Source organism: Rhipicephalus sanguineus, chromosome 6 (assembly GCF_013339695.2).
Source record: "Rhipicephalus sanguineus isolate Rsan-2018 chromosome 6, BIME_Rsan_1.4, whole genome shotgun sequence".
Lineage (NCBI taxonomy): Eukaryota > Metazoa > Arthropoda > Arachnida > Ixodida > Ixodidae > Rhipicephalus > Rhipicephalus sanguineus.
In genome coordinates this window covers 64,047,032-64,067,263 of record NC_051181.1, presented here as the reverse complement: position 1 = coordinate 64,067,263, position 20,232 = coordinate 64,047,032, and the positions used below count along the sequence as shown (strand labels likewise).

Sequence of the window (20,232 nt, the reverse complement as noted above, 5' to 3'; positions counted from 1 at the left end):
GAAGCTTAATATTTTTGCTCGCCAAAATTAAAATTTAGAAACCAGTCATCTGGAAACCATCCTAATTATAAAAACAGTTCTACCATACTGCCTTTTTTTGCCTTACTATTTAGTGCAAATACACATGACTGAATTGAGCTTGAGTTGTTGAATTGCTATGGTGGGAAAATGTAGCAGTGGCAGAATACTTGGGGACACATAGGCATAAACACACGGACGGGGACAGATCAAGACGGGGCACTTATCTGTCGCCGTCTGTGTCCTTGTGCTTTGTTCCTTTAGTTATACACTACCAACTAGCCCATCACTCAGTCCTTTTTCAAAGAAACTATGCATTATGCAACCTGTCTTTCCAGCTGTTCCTCAAGAAACAATCAGCGATGGTGGATTCACTTGCTGACATGCGAGTTGACCTGGCAGGTGATGGGCGATGTGACTCGCCAGGCTACAGCGCCAAATACCTCGCATACAGTGTGCTTGCCGTGCAGAATGGCTGCATTCTACACACTGAGCAGGTGCAAGTCGGAGAGGTAAACTTGCAGTGCTATTAGTATAACGTTCCAAGTACTAATGAAACCAATTTCTACGCTTTCGTTCACAGTCACCCGAAGTCCCCAACAGCGTCTCAATGGAGAAACAAGGACTTGCGAAGTGCCTGACTGCTGTGGAGGAACTAGGCATCCACATAGGCTCGCTGACAACAGGTATGTTTATGCAAAAGTTGCAAGCAAATTTAAGACACGTTAAGTAAAAAAAATATATCTGAGAAATTATTCTTAGAAGGCGCATGTTTCCAGAAGGAATGTTGGAGCACTGTGTGTGCCTTGATAGCAGGTGCAAGGGACTTACTAAGCATCAATGTTTTCCCAGATCGACATCCTGGTGTCAAGCAGTACTGCCGCAAACACAAGCCAAACATACCACACTGGTATGATGTTTGGCATGTTGGTAAAGGTAAGCATGTATACCAGACTTTGCTTCTAGGTAGACAGTTCAGCTGTGCCGCAAGGAAAGAAATGTCTGTGCACGTAACATAGACCCTTTCAAGCTATCCTATAATGTCTACTGCAAGTACAGTTATGAATTGCCCATTACTCCATAAATTTTTTCTTTTAATAATGCGCAAAGTACCCAGTATGCATCTTTAAGGCAGCATGCGCACCTGTGTATCTGGCCACTTTGTTGGATTGCTGATGATCAATTATGCCTGAGCGCCTTCTCATAGATAGAACATTAAACCACCCACTCATTGCACAACTCGTAAGTTTTGACGCATGGTGAAATTCTGCGCTTCTGTCACGCAATATACATGTGTTAACGACACTCCTTGCACTGCTTAACATTCATATATTGTGTTTTTCCTAAGCAATTTTGAGCACAAGAGTGGCTTTGTAGTAGAACACCAGCTTGCCATGCAGGGGTTCGATACCCAGCCAAAGCAAAGAATTTTTTATGATTTATGTACTATCGCGAGCAATATGAGCTCGAACATGTGAGTGCGTGGAAAATAACCTCAAAACCGAGATAGGGTGATACATGGATGGTGCTGCCGAAACTGGAGGGGAGAGGAGGGGTGCTGTTCCGCTGACTGTTGCTACTCCTGCCTCGCTAGCGTTGCTGCGAGATGGCTGATTGCGTGCCAATGACCGCTAGCAATGATAACAAAATAAATAAATGAGGCGCAGCAAAATGCTCAGCCGGCACCACCGATGCCGAGATACCGATGCGCAAGCATGGCCTGCGCATCATGGCAGGCTACATCACAGCCAATATCTCAGCAGCTACATAGCCTGATGTGGATGTGCGCGTTGATGGGAATTCATATCACCGCTAGCGGCCACTGACACTCTCTAAGCTGCTGTTTCACATCAACAATATCGAAGCGGGAGGGTCAACAGCTAGCGGAAGCGCGGCGCCCTTTCCACTTTGTTTCTGACAGCCGCCGCTGCGAATCGGCTGACGTAAGGTTCGAGGCTGTTCGCCACGCGCTCGCGTGTTCGAGCTCATATTGCTGACGATAGTACATCTGTTTCGTTTTTGTAGTCCTGGCCAATGCTAACTTTTCGATCAAAACAAATGAGGCTGACACCGGAATTTCTGTGACAGAAGCTCTGTAAAGCTTTCGCGTTAAATACAAGTTGCTCTAGTGTGGTTCTTAAGAAATGTCCTCTAATAATAAGTTTCTACATTATACTCTAGGCCTCAAAAAAAAGCTCCTGGCTGCCAGTCGCAGACATCGAGTTCTGTCTCCTTGGATCCAAAGCATCATCAACCATCTTTACTGGGTTGCTGCAATGGGCCAAGGAGATGGAGACCTTGTTGTCAGCATGTGGAGGAGCCTGCTGAACCATGTTTGCGACAAACATGATGGCCACGATGGTCCCTACGAGAAATGCCTGCATGACCAGCTTGAGGACAGGGAATGGTTGAGCCCAAGTGAGCACTGCTAATTTTTCTTTGTGCCCAACACAGTTATTCGTACTGTTTGAACACTGAAATTTTAGACACAAAGGAGAATGTCGCAACTTAGTGTCAAAGCGCTCAATCGTCCAGAGTGGCAGGAGGGTTGATGCCTAGTGCCTAGCTTGCACCAATAACTGGCATGAACGAGACTAGGGCCTTATGCAAACGAACAACAATTTACTGCATCATCGAAACAAGGCTAATAATATTTTTAATTATATTAAAGTTGAAATTAAAGACAAGGTATAACGAGTAAGAATGTCAGAATCATTACAAACAGGTACAACTATGCACCACTATTCAGACATGCCGCTGCAGCAGTAGTTGCAACCTATCCATATTAGTGTTACCTAAACGTTCATACAGCACAAGTGAAAAAGATAGTTGAAGTCTGCAGCGACATAAATGGGGTGCAGTGACAGTCACCTACATCAGTGCCACAAGTAAAGTGACCCTCTAAGCTCCACAGGTGTCAGCGGTGGATTTCACAGCGACTGGTGGCCTGCAGTGCTGGTTGTAACGTTAGCAGCATTGTTTGCCTAGAAGCTGCTCAGCATCTGCCTCTTGCCCTTGAATCGGGTTAATGAAGTGTGGGAACAACTTGGTGGGAACAATTTCCTACAGTTCAAATTCTTCTAGCAAACACCTTTTTGGGTAAGCAGACAAAACAAAGTTAGAGATAAGCAAGCCAAGCCATGTTAGTACTTCAAATGATGAGATTCCGAATCTTTCATACAGACACTTTTAAAGGGACCGACAACTGCCCAGAATATGAAATGAGTTGACTCCACTGATGTAAAGATTGTCCGTTGCACTGACTCAAACCAACCCTGTTTTTTTCGTGAGAGATGGATTTATATTTGTATTTCTTAATTGAAAGTCTCGAAAAATGACCTGTGGTGCCTCTGGCGGCAAAAACATGAATGATCCGATGAAGACGGCCACGTGACCGTTGATGCTGTACGCGGTTGACGATTTTTTTGTTAGTATTGAAATATTGTTCGTTTCTTTATATTAAAAGGTTTTACTCCATAATAATGTACATATAGGCCTGCGTTAGTGGTATGTATTAAAGTGGCGCTGCCTTCGCGTGACGTAATGATCCCATGCTTGTCAGCGCGTCTTGAGCAACTTCTCAGCGTGCTCATGCAACCGTACACGCAGTTTCCAGGTCGCTAAGATTTTGGAAGCGACAGTTTTGTACCTACACTTCGTCTCAGAAATGACGCGTGCTGCTACTCGGTGCGGCCGCGCATATGCACAGTTACGTTTTTGATTTCTTGGCTTGGCTCGTGTATTGTGAGAGTAACGACTCCGGGACAAGCCATCCATGACACAGGCGCAGGCAACCTTGGGCGCAGGCGCACACAACTCTGTACAAATACCGGGAAGGTGTATAAAGCCACACATCTCATTGCAACAGCTTGCTATTTTCAAAAATGGTTGGAAAGCTCAAATAAAGGTGGTTAAGCATAGTTACAGTAACTCCTGTGAAAGGAGAGCAACGACAGCTTTCACAAGGGCTAGCGGCATCGCTATCAATGCTCAGCGTTGCTGGAGCAAGCCTCCATGCGTGTTCGGAGCCTTTCAGATCGAAAAACAGTGCTTATAAAATAACTACGTGCTTTTCGGATAAACCACTGCAGCTACAAACGCTACGAAGGGTGAGCTTCCTGTCGCGCCGTAAAAAACTGGGTCGAAGAAATCAGTTGTCGGTCCCTTTAAGAAGTCATGCACATTGTGGTTAGATAGAGACTCACGTTTTCACTTGATGCCAGGCATAGAAAACCATTTTCATAGATTACCTCTAAGACGTTAACTGGCTTTTGTGCCAGTGAAAAAAATCTAAAGCTTCACATATCTGTTTCAGCATCACCTGCATTTCTCCAACTAAAGACCATCGTGGACAATCCTCTACTTTTGAGAGACATTCGCCGGCTCTCTCCCGAGGTGCAAACGTTCTCATTGGAGTCGTTCCACAGTGTGCTGAACTGCTTCGCGCCGAAAGCTAATGCTTTCTCAGAGGACGGCATGCAAGCAAGGTACTCATTTATTACTTGAAAATAAGACAAAAAAACTAACACTGAAACTGCTTTTTCCTTAGGACATGGCTCGCTGTACTTCACTTCAATGAGAATGCCAAACGGCAACAGGCGCATACTCGGGAGGGAGAGGAGCAATGGAAGCTGAAATCCTCCAAGGCGAGGCGAGGTCACTTTACTGTTGCTGCAGTCAAAGAGAAGCCTAGCTATGGTATGTAATATACTTCAGGACTAAATTACAAAGACAACAGGATGTGTGCAAGGAAGGCATAGGGAAAGTCATTCATAATTCTACTCGTGTATAAATTTAAGCTAGAAAAAAGGTGAAAGGGATTAAAAAAAGGCTTGCCACCTCTAGGAGAGGCACACAATGCATCCAGATAAATTGCGAAACCAGTCACAATACTGTGGTAAATGTCCTGCCATCTACATTCCTGGATATCTTTGCATGTACGCAATAATTAAACCTGGGATTGTTACCCAATGGCACTCATGATCACGACATCAGCACAGTATTAGGATCAACCTCGTCTACTGCCATCACTCGTTGGTGCTGCTAACCACCTGTTGGATATATATGACGTATCAGGTCGTTGCACCAGTTTACCTCCTCATTTCGAGCAGATTGCACCATGTCAGGAACTGTAAAAAACTCATTAATATGGAAGCAACTGCACACTGATAACTCTTGTAGATAATGAATCACATGCACTTAAAACAGTTGTGCTAGTTTTGGAATTAGCATGCCATTACTTTTCTGTCTTGGTAATGCACACTGTTTTCAGCCACATTTATCAGCAAAGAATGGACGTGTCGTCATTCTTAATTGATGAAGAGTTAAAGCACATGACAGAGCTCTGGGGAATTAAAATGTAAAAGCAGAGCCATGCCTTTGCCTTATTAAGAGCGGTGGGCTGTCTGGATTGACACTTCACCAGCTCCTTTGACGAAAGTTTTTATCATTCAAATGTGCAGTTTACTTCGGTATGGCTCATTGCTTATGAATTGCCGTTATTTGAACGTGGTACGTTCCAGCAGTCCACAACGTACATAATGAAGCTGCCCACGGTTTGTGGTTTAGGGACAGGAAAATGAGAGAAACCCTTGTCGTACACCCCAAGAGGTGTCTTTACCGAATAGTAAATTAGGATGCCTGCAGCTATGGCCCAAGCAACCACACACCTATGCAAGTTTCCTGACTGTAACATTGCGTAAAGTATTGGCTCACTAAAGAACCGACACTGCTATAGCTCAGCAGTGACGGCCACTTCACCTTCTCATTGGCAATAATGGAAGCACCTTCTCCAACGTGCAGCGTACTGATAGCACTGCTTCATAATAAGGCACTGCAGAAGTGTAACCATAGGTTTTGTTTTAATCTTATAAGGGTGTAGGGGTACGATGCACCGATGGCACAGAGGCAGAGCATCAGCCTCGCATGCAAAAGGCCCATGGTTCGGATCACAGTGCTGCACAATTCCCCACCCGAATTCTAGACAAGCGTGCAATAAATATACGCTACAAGCAGAGCCTATAGAGATATATAATGTTGTAATCACGCCACAGCGTGCATGCTTTTCATTTTTGCCGCCATTACTAGTAGCACTTGATTCATTTTTGATTGTGAGCCCCCACCCCCCAATTCGGATTCAAACCTATGATAAAGTAGGATGACCTACTATCATGTAAATACGGTAATAACTCTTGTTCTGTAATGTGTCCGGCCCGATAGTGATATCGTTTCTCTCACCATGCAGGATACGTCGAAGAGCTGCTGAAGAACGCTGTGGACCTCTGTGAGCACTCGTCGTACAAGGAGAGTTTCAACAACGCGGCGTTCAGCCGTGCCATATGTCCCTCGCATATGAACGGCCCATCAAAGGAGGAGCTCATGCTCAGAGGCGCACACGCTTTCCTACACAATCACCCTCATGAAAGAACTGCATCAGTACATGTATGATGATGGTTGGCTTCAACATCCCAAAGCCACGATTTGATCGTGAGGAGCGCCGTGCTGTACCCAGGCAGCACGCCGCCATTGGGCCGATCCCGGCCCAACGTCGGCAAATGACGGCAGCCAATATTGGCCCCACGTCGGCAAATCACGCTCGCGCTACTTTCACCCGCATCGGCCCGACGTCGGGCTAAGCCGCCTTAGGGCCGATGCGGGCTTGCCGGCTTCGGGCCGCGTGGGCTAGCCAGCCTCGGTCCGAGACGGGCCTGCCGTTATTCAGCCGATGATGGCAAGCCGTCATCGGGCCTATGTATGTAGCCGATGCTGGCGCGGTGTCGGCCCGCCGACGTCGTGGTAGCCGCCGGCGGTGACCGTTTACACCCGTTATTATGTTTAGCAGTGGTGGCTACCGTGCGTAAGCACGGTAGTACGTACCGTCGTGGTCGGCACGCAGCTAGTTTATATGGAGGACACCGGCGGTAGTTGCTCGATGCGTAAAGTAACTTGATCAGGCAAGGCTGATGCATGTGTTCTAAAGTAAAATGGCTGCGTGCCGACCACGGCAGTTCGGTATTACTGTCGTTACTGTACTGTAAGTCAGCAGCGCTAAAATAGACTATTCGCGGCCCAACGACATTATCGACTGCCGTTGGTGCCATATTCGAAAAATGCTTCCTAATTAGAACGACTGCTCCACTGATGTCTTAGTGTGCGATTAAGACCCACTATTCTGTCGAACCGTGCAAGGCCGAGAACGAAAGTCAATATTGTCTATAACACAACTAAAGTGATGAAAGGCCTGCTGCCCCAACTACGCATGCGTCTGAGAAATTAAGGAGCAACACATTTGCAAGGTGATAAACACAAATTTATTCACAGATATGAACACACGCCAGCAGTTCCGGAATAATTATGCCATTAAGGAATATCTAAACATCTATAGATACCGTAGCCAACATCTAAAACAACCCCACAGCCGCCGTATTTCTCAAAAAAAGCAGGACAATCCTAATCGAGAATGGGATCAGGCGCAAAATCATAGGCGTGAGCAAAGTTCCCCTTCAGAGGGGTTGGGGGGGGGGGCGAAGGTTCATCGCGGCGCCCCCCCCCTCCCTATTAAGTCAATGTGTTTGGCAGACCTTGCGCCCACCTCTTCTTAGGTGACTACGGGGGCCGGCCGCCCCCCTGCCCCACTGTGCGCACGCCTATGCGAAGAGTTACAATCTCTTCAACGTTATGCGCGGCACATTCACTATAAATATTGAAAGAACTAGAACGGGCAAAAATAGGAATAAGTATTAACGAAGAATATCTTAGCTACTTGCGTTTTGTGGACGATATCGCGTTTTTCAGTAACGACGGTGCCGAATCACGAAAAAAATTCTGGAGATGTAAACTAAGGCAGCATTAAAGTAGGATTAAAGACGGACCCGAAGAAAAGGAAGATAATGTTAGGCGGCTTGCCGAAAAAGCGAGATTAAAAGTGGCAACTAGACTAGAAGATTGTATACGCGTGAGCTAATTACGAGCAGAGGAGCACCCCCCCTTCACGTTTATTAAGTTCACCAAGGAACGGTAGGCATTCGCAACACATGACTGGCAATTAAATTAGCGTTATCCTTTAGCGGGGATTGCAATTTTTCAGTGATATCTTAAGGGCCAAAAAGATGGATAAACTGCTGCACGCGACGCGAGAAACATTGTGAGCGGTACCACAAGATCCCATGAACTCTACATCTAAACATAGACACGCACGCATTTCTAATCTAAAGGCAAGATTGTAACAGAAAGTAGTAGTAGTAAACAACTTTATTAGGAAAGCCGTCGGTTTCCTAAGCGGAGATGGCTGTCAGGCCGTGCCGGTTGCCACCTCGTCAGCGGAATCGTGCATAAAAACACTCACGTGTGCCCGTTGGATCGCTAAAAACACGAACGAATAAAAAATGCAAGCGCACCATATCAGAATACACAAAACACGATGGTCAATAGAGAATACGCGATAAGAAGAGAACAAAAATCTGATGACACGTAACAGTAGTGAACACGCGGCCTTATATGAGGTGAGCGAGTTCAACATGGAAGCAGGGGGCCACTGGTTTCTCGCTGCGGTGATCTCTGCCGAAAACAATGCCGGAATGCTGCCGCGTATCCGTCTCGTGCACGATTTTGACTTTCCACCACAATGTCCACACACCGCACTTCTTGAAGAATTCTGCTGGCCGGAGTGAAAAAAACCTGCTCCCGCAGCTACGATTGTCCCTCCGTCTGGACGGCTACCCTACCCTGCCGGTCAAGCGAGTTTCGTGACAATGACGCTGAACGAGGGGAAGGGAGGGGGGTAGAGTTCGAAGAAGACGAAAAAAAAAATCGAATTCTCCCTTCTTGAAAGCACGGCTCAGCCTACCACAATGGTGTGCGATCCCCCAGCATGTCTATGGGCATGCCGTTTGAGAAAGGCGTTCGTCGAATTTTCAATGCATCACTTGTTGCCACATGTCGCTACATGAAAACTTTGCGTACACCACGTTGTAGCCGCATTCTTCATCGTATTCACGTGCCATAATAATAATTTTGCGACTGTTTCTGAAAGCACGGGGAAGTAATCGTTGAGCGAGATTTTTACTTGAAAAAGATATGTATGTCACAAAATGGACGGCAACGAAGTGCAAATGCGAATTGACAAACACGTGGCAAACACGTGTTTGTCAGTTCGTTAAAGATGGTCAGGGGCTAGTTGATTTGTAAACATTTAACGACAAAACGGGTCTTCACTTCGCCCGGTCTTTTTTGCACCATACTTATTTTCTCAAGTAATGAACCAACTGGCTCAGCAACACGCCTTGCTGAGCTTTTTACTTTTCATAAAGTAAAATGTGACATCACTGAAGCAATGCGCTTGTTACGCTTCACCCAAACACGCGCGTGAGTAAATATGTGTAAACACAGAGATCGGAAACTGTCGTGTAGTATATGAGCGCTGGCACCACACATTCAGCGGCTGAAAGGACATAGCGCTATAAATATGATGACAGGCTCGATTTATATTCACATAAAACTTCTTCCGCTAAAGCATTCGTGCGGGAATGTTTGGGTGAATTTTGATGCTGGATACATTAGTGAAGTCGACCGACCAGTGGCAAAAAATTCACGAAACAGAAGTACTTCGAATTTGGCGCATGAAGTTATTGGTACGTGTTATAACGTTCAACATTTTTGATAGCGTTGAACAACTGGTCAACGGGTCAACGAAGTGGCCATCTAATTTCAGTCAGTTATTCTTCTAAAGACCACCTTTTTGGTAGAAAAGTGACTGTGCTAGTGATAGTTGTTAGTCATTGTCATAGCAGAAACTAATAAGAGAATGCAAGCTATTCAGTCGGCGATACATCGCGCACCGAGTCGTACGTGCGGCATTAGCCCGGTGCAATATTTGAACTTTGTTATTTGTGCTTGTACAGCAATTCGTGTAGCGGTATTCTACAGCTTAAGCTACAAATATTCAAGCGCCTAATGTTCCATTGCATTACGATTGTATCCTAGGCGGGCGAGCTGCCGGGCTTCTTCAGCGGGCTAAAGGTAGAGCGCAACGTCGAGGTTATTCTCGTCACTGACGGCCGGCAACACGGCGTGCAGCGTCGTTGGGGGGCTTCCGTGAACTAGTTTGAACGGCGTCATATGTGCGCCGTTTCTTGCACTGCCGTGTTAACTTCAGGTTATGTGCGGAAGATATTATGGCGTCCCACGTCATGTGTTCGACGTACAGTACATTGCCAGCATGTCGGCGAGGGTTTCATTTAGCAATAAACTGTAGTATGATTGATAGGCGGGCGAGTTGGAACTTATCCATCTTTGCGCAGCGCACGAAATTGACAAGGACACAAGAGAAGAGGACGGGACAAGCGCTGATCTTCAACTGAAAGATTTTATTTGAAAAGACAAATATATACACAGAAACACACGTGCCACGCAAGATTACACTCGATCAATGAAACGGATTTCTTGCTCCGATAATGAGACTGATGGCTGACTTATACAAACATTATCGCACTTAGCCATGTGGTACGCCTCTGAAATCTCACGTGTGCTTCTGTATATATATTTGTTTTCAAATAAAATCTTTCAGTTGAAGATCAGCGCTTGTCCCGTCCTCTTCTCTTGTGTCCTTGTCAATTTCGTGCGCTGCGCAAAGATGGTTTCATTTAGCCGCTCGGTGAGGCCATTCGCCTGCGGGTATGTCCGTCGGTGACTTGTGTGGCTATATTTCAAGATGGTTTGCGTTTTCTGCCGTAAAAGCCGTACCTCTGTCAGTGACGAGGACTTTTGGAGCGCCGCGACGCAGGAGGACGTTCTCAACAGGGCATGTATAACTGTCTGAAGGGAGACAAAAAAGTTCCAACATCGTCGATAAGCCATCGGCTCCGCCGATGTCAGCTGAAGCACGGCAGAATGACGGCATGTTCGGCCCAATGTTGCCGGTGAAAACCATCGGCTCGGCCGATGTCGGCGAAAGTACGGCAAAACGGTGGCTAACTCGGCCCAATGTTGCCGGTGAAAGCCATCGGCTAAGCCGATATCGGCGGAAGAACAGCGAAACGCCGGCAAACATGGCACAGTGTTGCCGGTGAAAGAAATCGGCTAAGCCGATATCGGCGGCAAGACGGCAGAAGGCCGGATAACACGGCCCAATGTTGCCGGTGAAAGACCAACATCGGCTGAAAGGCGGCAAGTCGGCCCAGTTTTGCCGGCAAAAGTCAACGGCTCCGCCTATATTGGCGCCAGGCTGGCAATGCTGGCCCGAGGTGGGGCCGCGAACAGCCGCCGTGAAACCAATATCGGCCCGACGTCGTGTGCTGCCTGGGTAGGGTGCCGGAAATTTTGACCCCCTGGTGTTCTTTGACATGCACCTAGTCCTAATTCAAGTACACGGGCATCAACCATTTTTGCCTCCATCGAAAATGTGGCCGCCACGGCCAGGATTTGATCCAGCGACCTTTGGGTCAGCAGTCGAGCACCGTAACCACTAGATCATCGTGATGGGTAGTGACATGTATTTAGGGTAGCATCAAAAGCTTGCTGCCAAATCTGTTTTCACATGGTGCTACGCCTAGCCGTCCACTGAGACCCACTGTCTGAATCGAGCGAGAGAGGCACATTTCATGGGGGAAAATGAATGCTCGGCCTGACCAGAAAGTGGCAACCACAGAAACGGTGCAGCTGAAGTCTTATGACAACTTGGGCAACCGCAGCAACCATTCCTGGCTGGTGGGCAACGATGCCAACCGCGACGCTTGTGCGAATCTCAAACTGTTTTCAACGTGTGTGTTTTCTACGGCTAGCCCATCCACTGAGAGCCACTGTATGACTCGATGCACCACGACTGCTTTGTGGAATGTGCTGTTACAACTTTTTTTCACATGTGTGTCTTCTACGGCTAGCCGTCCACTGAGAGGCACTGTGTGAATCGAGCGAGAGAGGCACATTTGATGGGGGAAAGATCGAATGCTCGGCTAAGCAGAAGTGTGCAAGCACTGAAACGGTTGCAGCTGAAGTCTTATGACACTTGGGCAACGCAGAAACCATTCCTGGCTGGTGGGCAACGATGCAACTGCGACTGCCTTTGTGGAATCTGCCACTAAAACGTTTTTCACGTGTGTCTTCTACGGCTAGCCGTCCACTGAGAGCCACCGTGTGATCGAGCGAGAGGGGCACGTTCGATGGGGGAAAGACCGAATGCTCGGCTGACCAGAAAGTGTGCAACCACAGAAACGGTGCAGCTGAAGTCTTATGACACTTGGGCAGTGCAGCAACCATTCCTGGCTGGTGGGAACGATGCAAGTGCGACTGCTTTGTGGAATCTGCCACTAAAACGTTTTTTCACGTGTGTCTTCTACGGCTAGCCGTCCACTGAGAGCCACCGTGTGAATCGAGCGAGAGGGACACGTTCGATGGGGGAAAGACCGAATGCTCGGCTGACCAGAAAGTGTGCAACCACAGAAACGGTGCAGCTGAAGTCTTATGACACTTGGGCAGTGCAGCAACCATTCCTGGCTGGTGGGAACGATGCAACTGCGACTGCTTTGTGGAATCTGCCACTAAAACGTTTTTTCACGTGTGTCTTCTACGGCTAGCCGTCCACTGAGAGCCACCGTGTGAATCGAGCGAGAGGGGCACGTTCGATGGGGGAAAGACCGAATGCTCGGCTGACCAGAAAGTGTGCAACCACAGAAACGGTGCAGCTGAAGTCTTATGACACTTGGGCAGTGCAGCAACCATTCCTGGCTGGTGGGAACGATGCAAGTGTGACTGCTTTGTGGAATCTGCCACTAAAACGTTTTTCACGTGTGTCTTCTACGGCTAGCCGTCCACTGAGAGCCACCGTGTGAATCGAGCGAGAGGGGCACGTTCGATGGGGGAAAGACCGAATGCTCGGCTGACCAGAGTGTGCAACCACAGAAACGGTGCAGCGGAAGTCTTATGACACTTGGGCAGTGCAGCAACCATTCCTGGCTGGTGGGAACGATGCAAGTGCGACTGCTTTGTGGAATCTGCCACTAAAACGTTTTTCACGTGTGTCTTCTACGGCTAGCCGTCCACTGAGAGCCACCGTGTGAATCGAGCGAGAGGGGCGCGTTCGATGGGGGAAAGACCGAATGCTCGGCTGACCAGAAAGTGTGCAACCACAGAAACGGTGCAGCTGAAGTCTTATGACACTTGGGCAGTGCAGCAACCATTCCTGGCTGGTGGGAACGATGCAACTGCGACTGCTTTGTGGAATCTGCCACTAAAACGTTTTTCACGTGTGTCTTCTACGGCTAGCCGTCCACTGAGAGCCACCGTGTGAATCGAGCGAGAGGGGCACGTTCGATGGGGGAAAGACCGAATGCTCGGCTGACCAGAAAGTGTGCAACCACAGAAACGGTGCAGCTGAAGTCTTATGACACTTGGGCAGTGCAGCAACCATTCCTGGCTGGTGGGCAACGATGCAACTGCGACTGCTTTGTGGAATCTGCCACTAAAACGTTTTTCACGTGTGTCTTCTACGGCTAGCCGTCCACTGAGAGCCACCGTGTGAATCGAGCGAGAGGGGCACGTTCGATGGGGGAAAGACCGAATGCTCGGCTGACCAGAAAGTGTGCAACCACAGAAACGGTGCAGCTGAAGTCTTATGACACTTGGGCAGTGCAGCAACCATTCCTGGCTGGTGGGAACGATGCAAGTGCGACTGCTTTGTGGAATCTGCCACTAAAACGTTTTTCACGTGTGTCTTCTACGGCTAGCCGTCCACTGAGAGCCACCGTGTGAATCGAGCGAGAGGGGCACGTTCGATGGGGGAAAGACCGAATGCTCGGCTGACCAGAAAGTGTGCAACCACAGAAACGGTGCAGCTGAAGTCTTATGACACTTGGGCAGTGCAGCAACCATTCCTGGCTGGTGGGAACGATGCAACTGCGACTGCTTTGTGGAATCTGCCACTAAAACGTTTTTCACGTGTGTCTTCTACGGCTAGCCGTCCACTGAGAGCCACCCTGTGAATCGAGCGAGAGGGGCACGTTCGATGGGGGAAAGACCGAATGCTCGGCTGACCAGAAAGTGTGCAACCACAGAAACGGTGCAGCTGAAGTCTTATGACACTTGGGCAGTGCAGCAACCATTCCTGGCTGGTGGGAACGATGCAAGTGCGACTGCTTTGTGGAATCTGCCACTAAAACGTTTTTCACGTGTGTCTTCTACGGCTAGCCGTCCACTGAGAGCCACCGTGTGAATCGAGCGAGAGGGGCACGTTCGATGGGGGAAAGACCGAATGCTCGGCTGACCAGAAAGTGTGCAACCACAGAAACGGTGCAGCTGAAGTCTTATGACACTTGGGCAGTGCAGCAACCATTCCTGGCTGGTGGGAACGATGCAAGTGTGACTGCTTTGTGGAACCTGCCACTAAAACGTTTTCACGTGTGTCTTCTACGGCTAGCCGTCCACTGAGAGCCACCGTGTGAATCGAGCGAGAGGGGCACGTTCGATGGGGGAAAGACCGAATGCTCGGCTGACCAGAAAGTGTGCAACCACAGAAACGGTGCAGCGGAAGTCTTATGACACTTGGGCAGTGCAGCAACCATTCCTGGCTGGTGGGAACGATGCAAGTGCGACTGCTTTGTGGAATCTGCCACTAAAACGTTTTTCACGTGTGTCTTCTACGGCTAGCCGTCCACTGAGAGCCACCGTGTGAATCGAGCGAGAGGGGCACGTTCGATGGGGGAAAGACCGAATGCTCGGCTGACCAGAAAGTGTGCAACCACAGAAACGGTGCAGCGGAAGTCTTATGACACTTGGGCAGTGCAGCAACCATTCCTGGCTGGTGGGAACGATGCAAGTGCGACTGCTTTGTGGAATCTGCCACTAAACGTTTTTCACGTGTGTCTTCTACGGCTAGCCGTCCACTGAGAGCCACCGTGTGAATCGAGCGAGAGGGGCACGTTCGATGGGGGAAAGACCGAATGCTCGGCTGACCAGAAAGTGTGCAACCACAGAAACGGTGCAGCGGAAGTCTTATGACACTTGGGCAGTGCAGCAACCATTCCTGGCTGGTGGGAACGATGCAAGTGCGACTGCTTTGTGGAATCTGCCACTAAAACGTTTTTCACGTGTGTCTTCTACGGCTAGCCGTCCACTGAGAGCCACCGTGTGAATCGAGCGAGAGGGGCACGTTCGATGGGGGAAAGACCGAATGCTCGGCTGACCAGAAAGTGTGCAACCACAGAAACGGTGCAGCTGAAGTCTTATGACACTTGGGCAGTGCAGCAACCATTCCTGGCTGGTGGGAACGATGCAACTGCGACTGCTTTGTGGAATCTGCCACTAAAACGTTTTTCACGTGTGTCTTCTACGGCTAGCCGTCCACTGAGAGCCACCGTGTGAATCGAGCGAGAGGGGCACGTCCGATGGGGGAAAGACCGAATGCTCGGCTGACCAGAAAGTGTGCAACCACAGAAACGGTGCAGCTGAAGTCTTATGACACTTGGGCAGTGCAGCAACCATTCCTGGCTGGTGGGAACGATGCAAGTGTGACTGCTTTGTGGAATCTGCCACTAAAACGTTTTTCACGTGTGTCTTCTACGGCTAGCCGTCCACTGAGAGCCACCGTGTGAATCGAGCGAGAGGGGCACGTTCGATGGGGGAAAGACCGAATGCTCGGCTGACCAGAAAGTGTGCAACCACAGAAACAGTGCAGCGGAAGTCTTATGACACTTGGGCAGTGCAGCAACCATTCCTGGCTGGTGGGAACGATGCAAGTGCGACTGCTTTGTGGAATCTGCCACTAAAACGTTTTTCACGTGTGTCTTCTACGGCTAGCCGTCCACTGAGAGCCACCGTGTGAATCGAGCGAGAGGGGCACGTTCGATGGGGGAAAGACCGAATGCTCGGCTGACCAGAAAGTGTGCAACCACAGAAACGGTGCAGCGGAAGTCTTATGACACTTGGGCAGTGCAGCAACCATTCCTGGCTGGTGGGAACGATGCAAGTGCGACTGCTTTGTGGAATCTGCCACTAAAACGTTTTTCACGTGTGTCTTCTACGGCTAGCCGTCCACTGAGAGCCACCGTGTGAATCGAGCGAGAGGGGCACGTTCGATGGGGGAAAGACCGAATGCTCGGCTGACCAGAAAGTGTGCAACCACAGAAACGGTGCAGCTGAAGTCTTATGACACTTGGGCAGTGCAGCAACCATTCCTGGCTGGTGGGAACGATGCAACTGCGACTGCTTTGTGGAATCTGCCACTAAAACGTTTTTCACGTGTGTCTTCTACGGCTAGCCGTCCACTGAGAGCCACCGTGTGAATCGAGCGAGAGGGGCACGTTCGATGGGGGAAAACCGAATGCTCGGCTGACCAGAAAGTGTGCAACCACAGAAACGGTGCAGCGGAAGTCTTATGACACTTGGGCAGTGCAGCAACCATTCCTGGCTGGTGGGAACGATGCAAGTGTGACTGCTTTGTGGAATCTGCCACTAAAACGTTTTTCACGTGTGTCTTCTACGGCTAGCCGTCCACTGAGAGCCACCGTGTGAATCGAGCGAGAGGGGCACGTTCGATGGGGGAAAGACCGAATGCTCGGCTGACCAGAAAGTTTGCAACCACAGAAACGGTGCAGCGGAAGTCTTATGACACTTGGGCAGTGCAGCAACCATTCCTGGCTGGTGGGAACGATGCAAGTGCGACTGCTTTGTGGAATCTGCCACTAAAACGTTTTTCACGTGTGTCTTCTACGGCTAGCCGTCCACTGAGAGCCACCGTGTGAATCGAGCGAGAGGGGCACGTTCGATGGGGAAAGACCGAATGCTCGGCTGACCAGAAAGTGTGCAACCACAGAAACGGTGCAGCGGAAGTCTTATGACACTTGGGCAGTGCAGCAACCATTCCTGGCTGGTGGGAACGATGCAAGTGTGACTGCTTTGTGGAATCTGCCACTAAAACGTTTTTGACGTGTGTCTTCTACGGCTAGCCGTCCACTGAGAGCCACCGTGTGAATCGAGCGAGAGGGGCACGTTCGATGGGGGAAAGACCGAATGCTCGGCTGACCAGAAAGTGTGCAACCACAGAAACGGTGCAGCGGAAGTCTTATGACACTTGGCAGTGCAGCAACCATTCCTGGCTGGTGGGAACGATTCAAGTGCGACTGCTTTGTGGAATCTGCCACTAAAACGTTTTTCACGTGTGTCTTCTACGGCTAGCCGTCCACTGAGAGCCACCGTGTGAATCGAGCGAGAGGGGCACGTTCGATGGGGAAAGACCGAATGCTCGGCTGACCAGAAAAGTGTGCAACCACAGAAACGGTGCAGCGGAAGTCTTATGTGTGGAGATAGGTTTGCACTAGGCTTACCTATATGAGCGCGACCGTGTAGGGACGCGACGTTCTCCACTGCCGCAGCGAACAAAGACGCTACGGCCGGGTTCGTCGATTCTCCGGCACGGCGCAGAAAAGGCACTCGAGGCAGGAGGTCAACAAACAACGCGGGTTTTATTAACCCAAGATGCAGCACAGTACGACAGTCACGGGCTTGCAGGCCGTAAAGGGAACTCGCAAGACCGATCGAGTACGCTTGCCAGCGGTGCTACGACTATCACACAAAGGGCAGCAGTCGAGCACACGAACGAGAAGCCGCCTGCTAGAGCAGCGCGTCAACCTCTCGTGGCTAGCCTAGAGGCATCTGAACGCGGGCGAGCCCCGCGCCAGACAGAAGCGAGCTCAAGGGGGAAGGGGGTTGTCACTGGCGGCCAATGAGGGAACGGCGTTGCTCAGTGACGTAAGCTAGCTTGGAGGCGTGAGCATGTGAGCATGTCGAGGCATGCCCGGACGCGTGCCCGCGCGGGGCCAGCACACGCGCTAGCTGGGGAACGAGGCGCCAAAGGGAAGGGCGCGCTCGATTCCCACATATGACACTTGGGCAGTGCAGCAACCATTCCTGGCTGGTGGGAACGATGCAAGTGCGACTGCTTTGTGGAATCTGCCACTAAAACGTTTTTCACGTGTGTCTTCTACGGCTAGCCGTCCACTGAGAGCCACCGTGTGAATCGAGCGCGAGGGGCACGTTCGATGGGGGAAAGGACCGAATGCTCGGCTGACCAGAAAGTGTGCAACCACAGAAACGGTGCAGCGGAAGTCTTATGACACTTGGGCAGTGCAGCAACCATTCCTGGCTGGTGGGAACGAATGCAAGTGCGACTGCTTTGTGGAATCTGCCACTAAACGTTTTTCACGTGTGTCTTCTACGGCTAGCCGTCCACTGAGAGCCCCGTGTGAATCGAGCGAGAGGGCACGTTCGATGGGGTAAAGACCGAATGCTCGGCTGACCAGAAAGTGTGCAACCACAGAAACGGTGCAGCGGAAGTCTTATGACACTTGGGCAGTGCAGCAACCATTCATGGCTGGTGGGAACGATGCAAGTGTGACTGCTTTGTGGAATCTGCCACTAAAACGTTTTCACATGGTTCTTCTACGGCTAGCCGTCCACTGAGAGCCACCGTGTGAATCGAGCGAGAGGGGCACGTTCGATGGGGGAAAGACCGAATGCTCGGCTGACCAGAAAGTGGTGCAACCACAGAAACGGTGCAGCTGAAGTCTTATGACACTTGGGCAGTGCAGCAACCATTCCTGGCTGGTGGGAACGATGCAAGTGTGACTGCTTTGTGGAATCTGCCACTAAAACGTTTTTCACGTGTGTCTTCTACGGCTAGCCGTCCACTGAGAGCCACCGTGTGAATCGAGCGAGAGGGGCACGTTCGATGGGGAAAGACCGAATGCTCGGCTGACCAGAAAGTGTGCAACCACAGAAACGGTGCAGCTGAAGTCTTATGACACTTGGGCAGTGCAGCAACCATTCCTGGCTGGTGGGAACGATGCAAGTGTGACTGCTCTGTGGAATCTGCCACTAAAACGTTTTTCACGTGCGTCTTCTACGGCTAGCCGTCCACTGAGAGCCACCGTGTGAATCGAGCGAGAGGGGCACGTTCGATGGGGGAAAGACCGAATGCTCGGCTGACCAGAAAGTGTGCAACCACAGAAACGGTGCAGCGGAAGTCTTATGACACTTGGGCAACACAGCTACCATTCCTGGCTGGTGGGCAACGATGCAACCGCGACTGCTTTGTGAAATCTGTCACTAAAACGTTTTTCACGTGCGTCTTCTACGGCTAGCCGTCCACTGAGAGCCACTGTGTGAATCGAGCGAGAGAGGCACATTTGTGGAAAGTGCTGTCAAATCCATTTTCACGTGCATGTTTGCTACAGCTGGCAGTACACAGAGAGCCGCATGAACTTAAGACACAAATTGCTTAGAAGTAACAGAACAGAAGCTCAAGGCAAACTTCCGGTCTGTTACTTCTTATTAGTGACTACAAGAAAAAGCGAGCCCTTACAATTCCCCTTTTTCATTCATCTCCTTGAGGCAGGATCATGAACGCCGCACATACCGTGATCGCACATACCGTGATCGTGAACGCCGCACATACACCGCGAAATGAAAGACAACGTCATGACGAAATCGTTTGTAGCGCCTGCAGTTATGAAGCACAACGAAGTTACACACACGGCACAGCAAGCGCGGCAGGTCTGCGAGGATAGGCAAGTATCAAATAGAAAGGGTTGCTTCGCTCATTTACACTTACCGGTGATCGTTGCCATCGTCATGGAAATCCGGCGACTGGGGTGGCGGATCAGGCGGATCACTGCTGCCACCCTCAGCACGAAGCGCCGGATCGCGAAATGGCGTGTCACTATATGGGTCGAAACCCATTTCTCTGCTCATTCGGCGCAACCGCTCCTCGAGGCCGGGGTCGATTCTGAGCAACTGTCTGAACTCCCGTGAAACAAAACACACGCTGCTCTGATGGCGCTCGGCAGGAGACGGACGATCAGCCGAGCCGAGCCGAGCCAGCGGTACTGCGCTGGCTTCGACCGGAAGTAGACGACGCGACGGCACGCAAGCGTTCTCGCACGTCACATCGTGACGCAGAGCCTCTTGAAGGCGGAGCTTAGCCCCGAGCGCTCGAAGGAAGAGTTGAGGGCGAAAGGCGGAGTGGAGGAGGAGGGAAGCTATTTATTATACGTAGCTCCCTTAATAAAGGGTGTTTCGACTGAATTATGGTGCCAATGATTTGCTCTAGTAATGACCTTAGCAAAAACGAAATGTCAAAAAACCGTTTCAGGGTCCCTTTAACAGTCTCGAAGGTGTTAGTAAAGGTATTGTGAGGAGGGTCACAAATCGCATTCGCGTACTCAAGCT

General features: G+C 50.0%; 1 protein-coding gene across 1 annotated transcript; it reads left to right on the top strand.

Annotated features, from left to right (window-relative positions):
- The first annotated feature begins 351 nt into the window (after positions 1-351).
- LOC125758854 (uncharacterized) lies at positions 352-6,465 on the top strand. The gene is made up of 7 exons (XM_049416525.1): positions 352-530; positions 602-704; positions 871-954; positions 2,200-2,436; positions 4,334-4,505; positions 4,568-4,716; positions 6,263-6,465. Exons 1-7 carry the CDS (start codon positions 381-383, stop codon positions 6,463-6,465), a joined length of 1,098 nt encoding a protein of 365 aa, XP_049272482.1. The 5' UTR covers positions 352-380.
- The last annotated feature ends 13,767 nt before the right edge of the window (positions 6,466-20,232 follow it).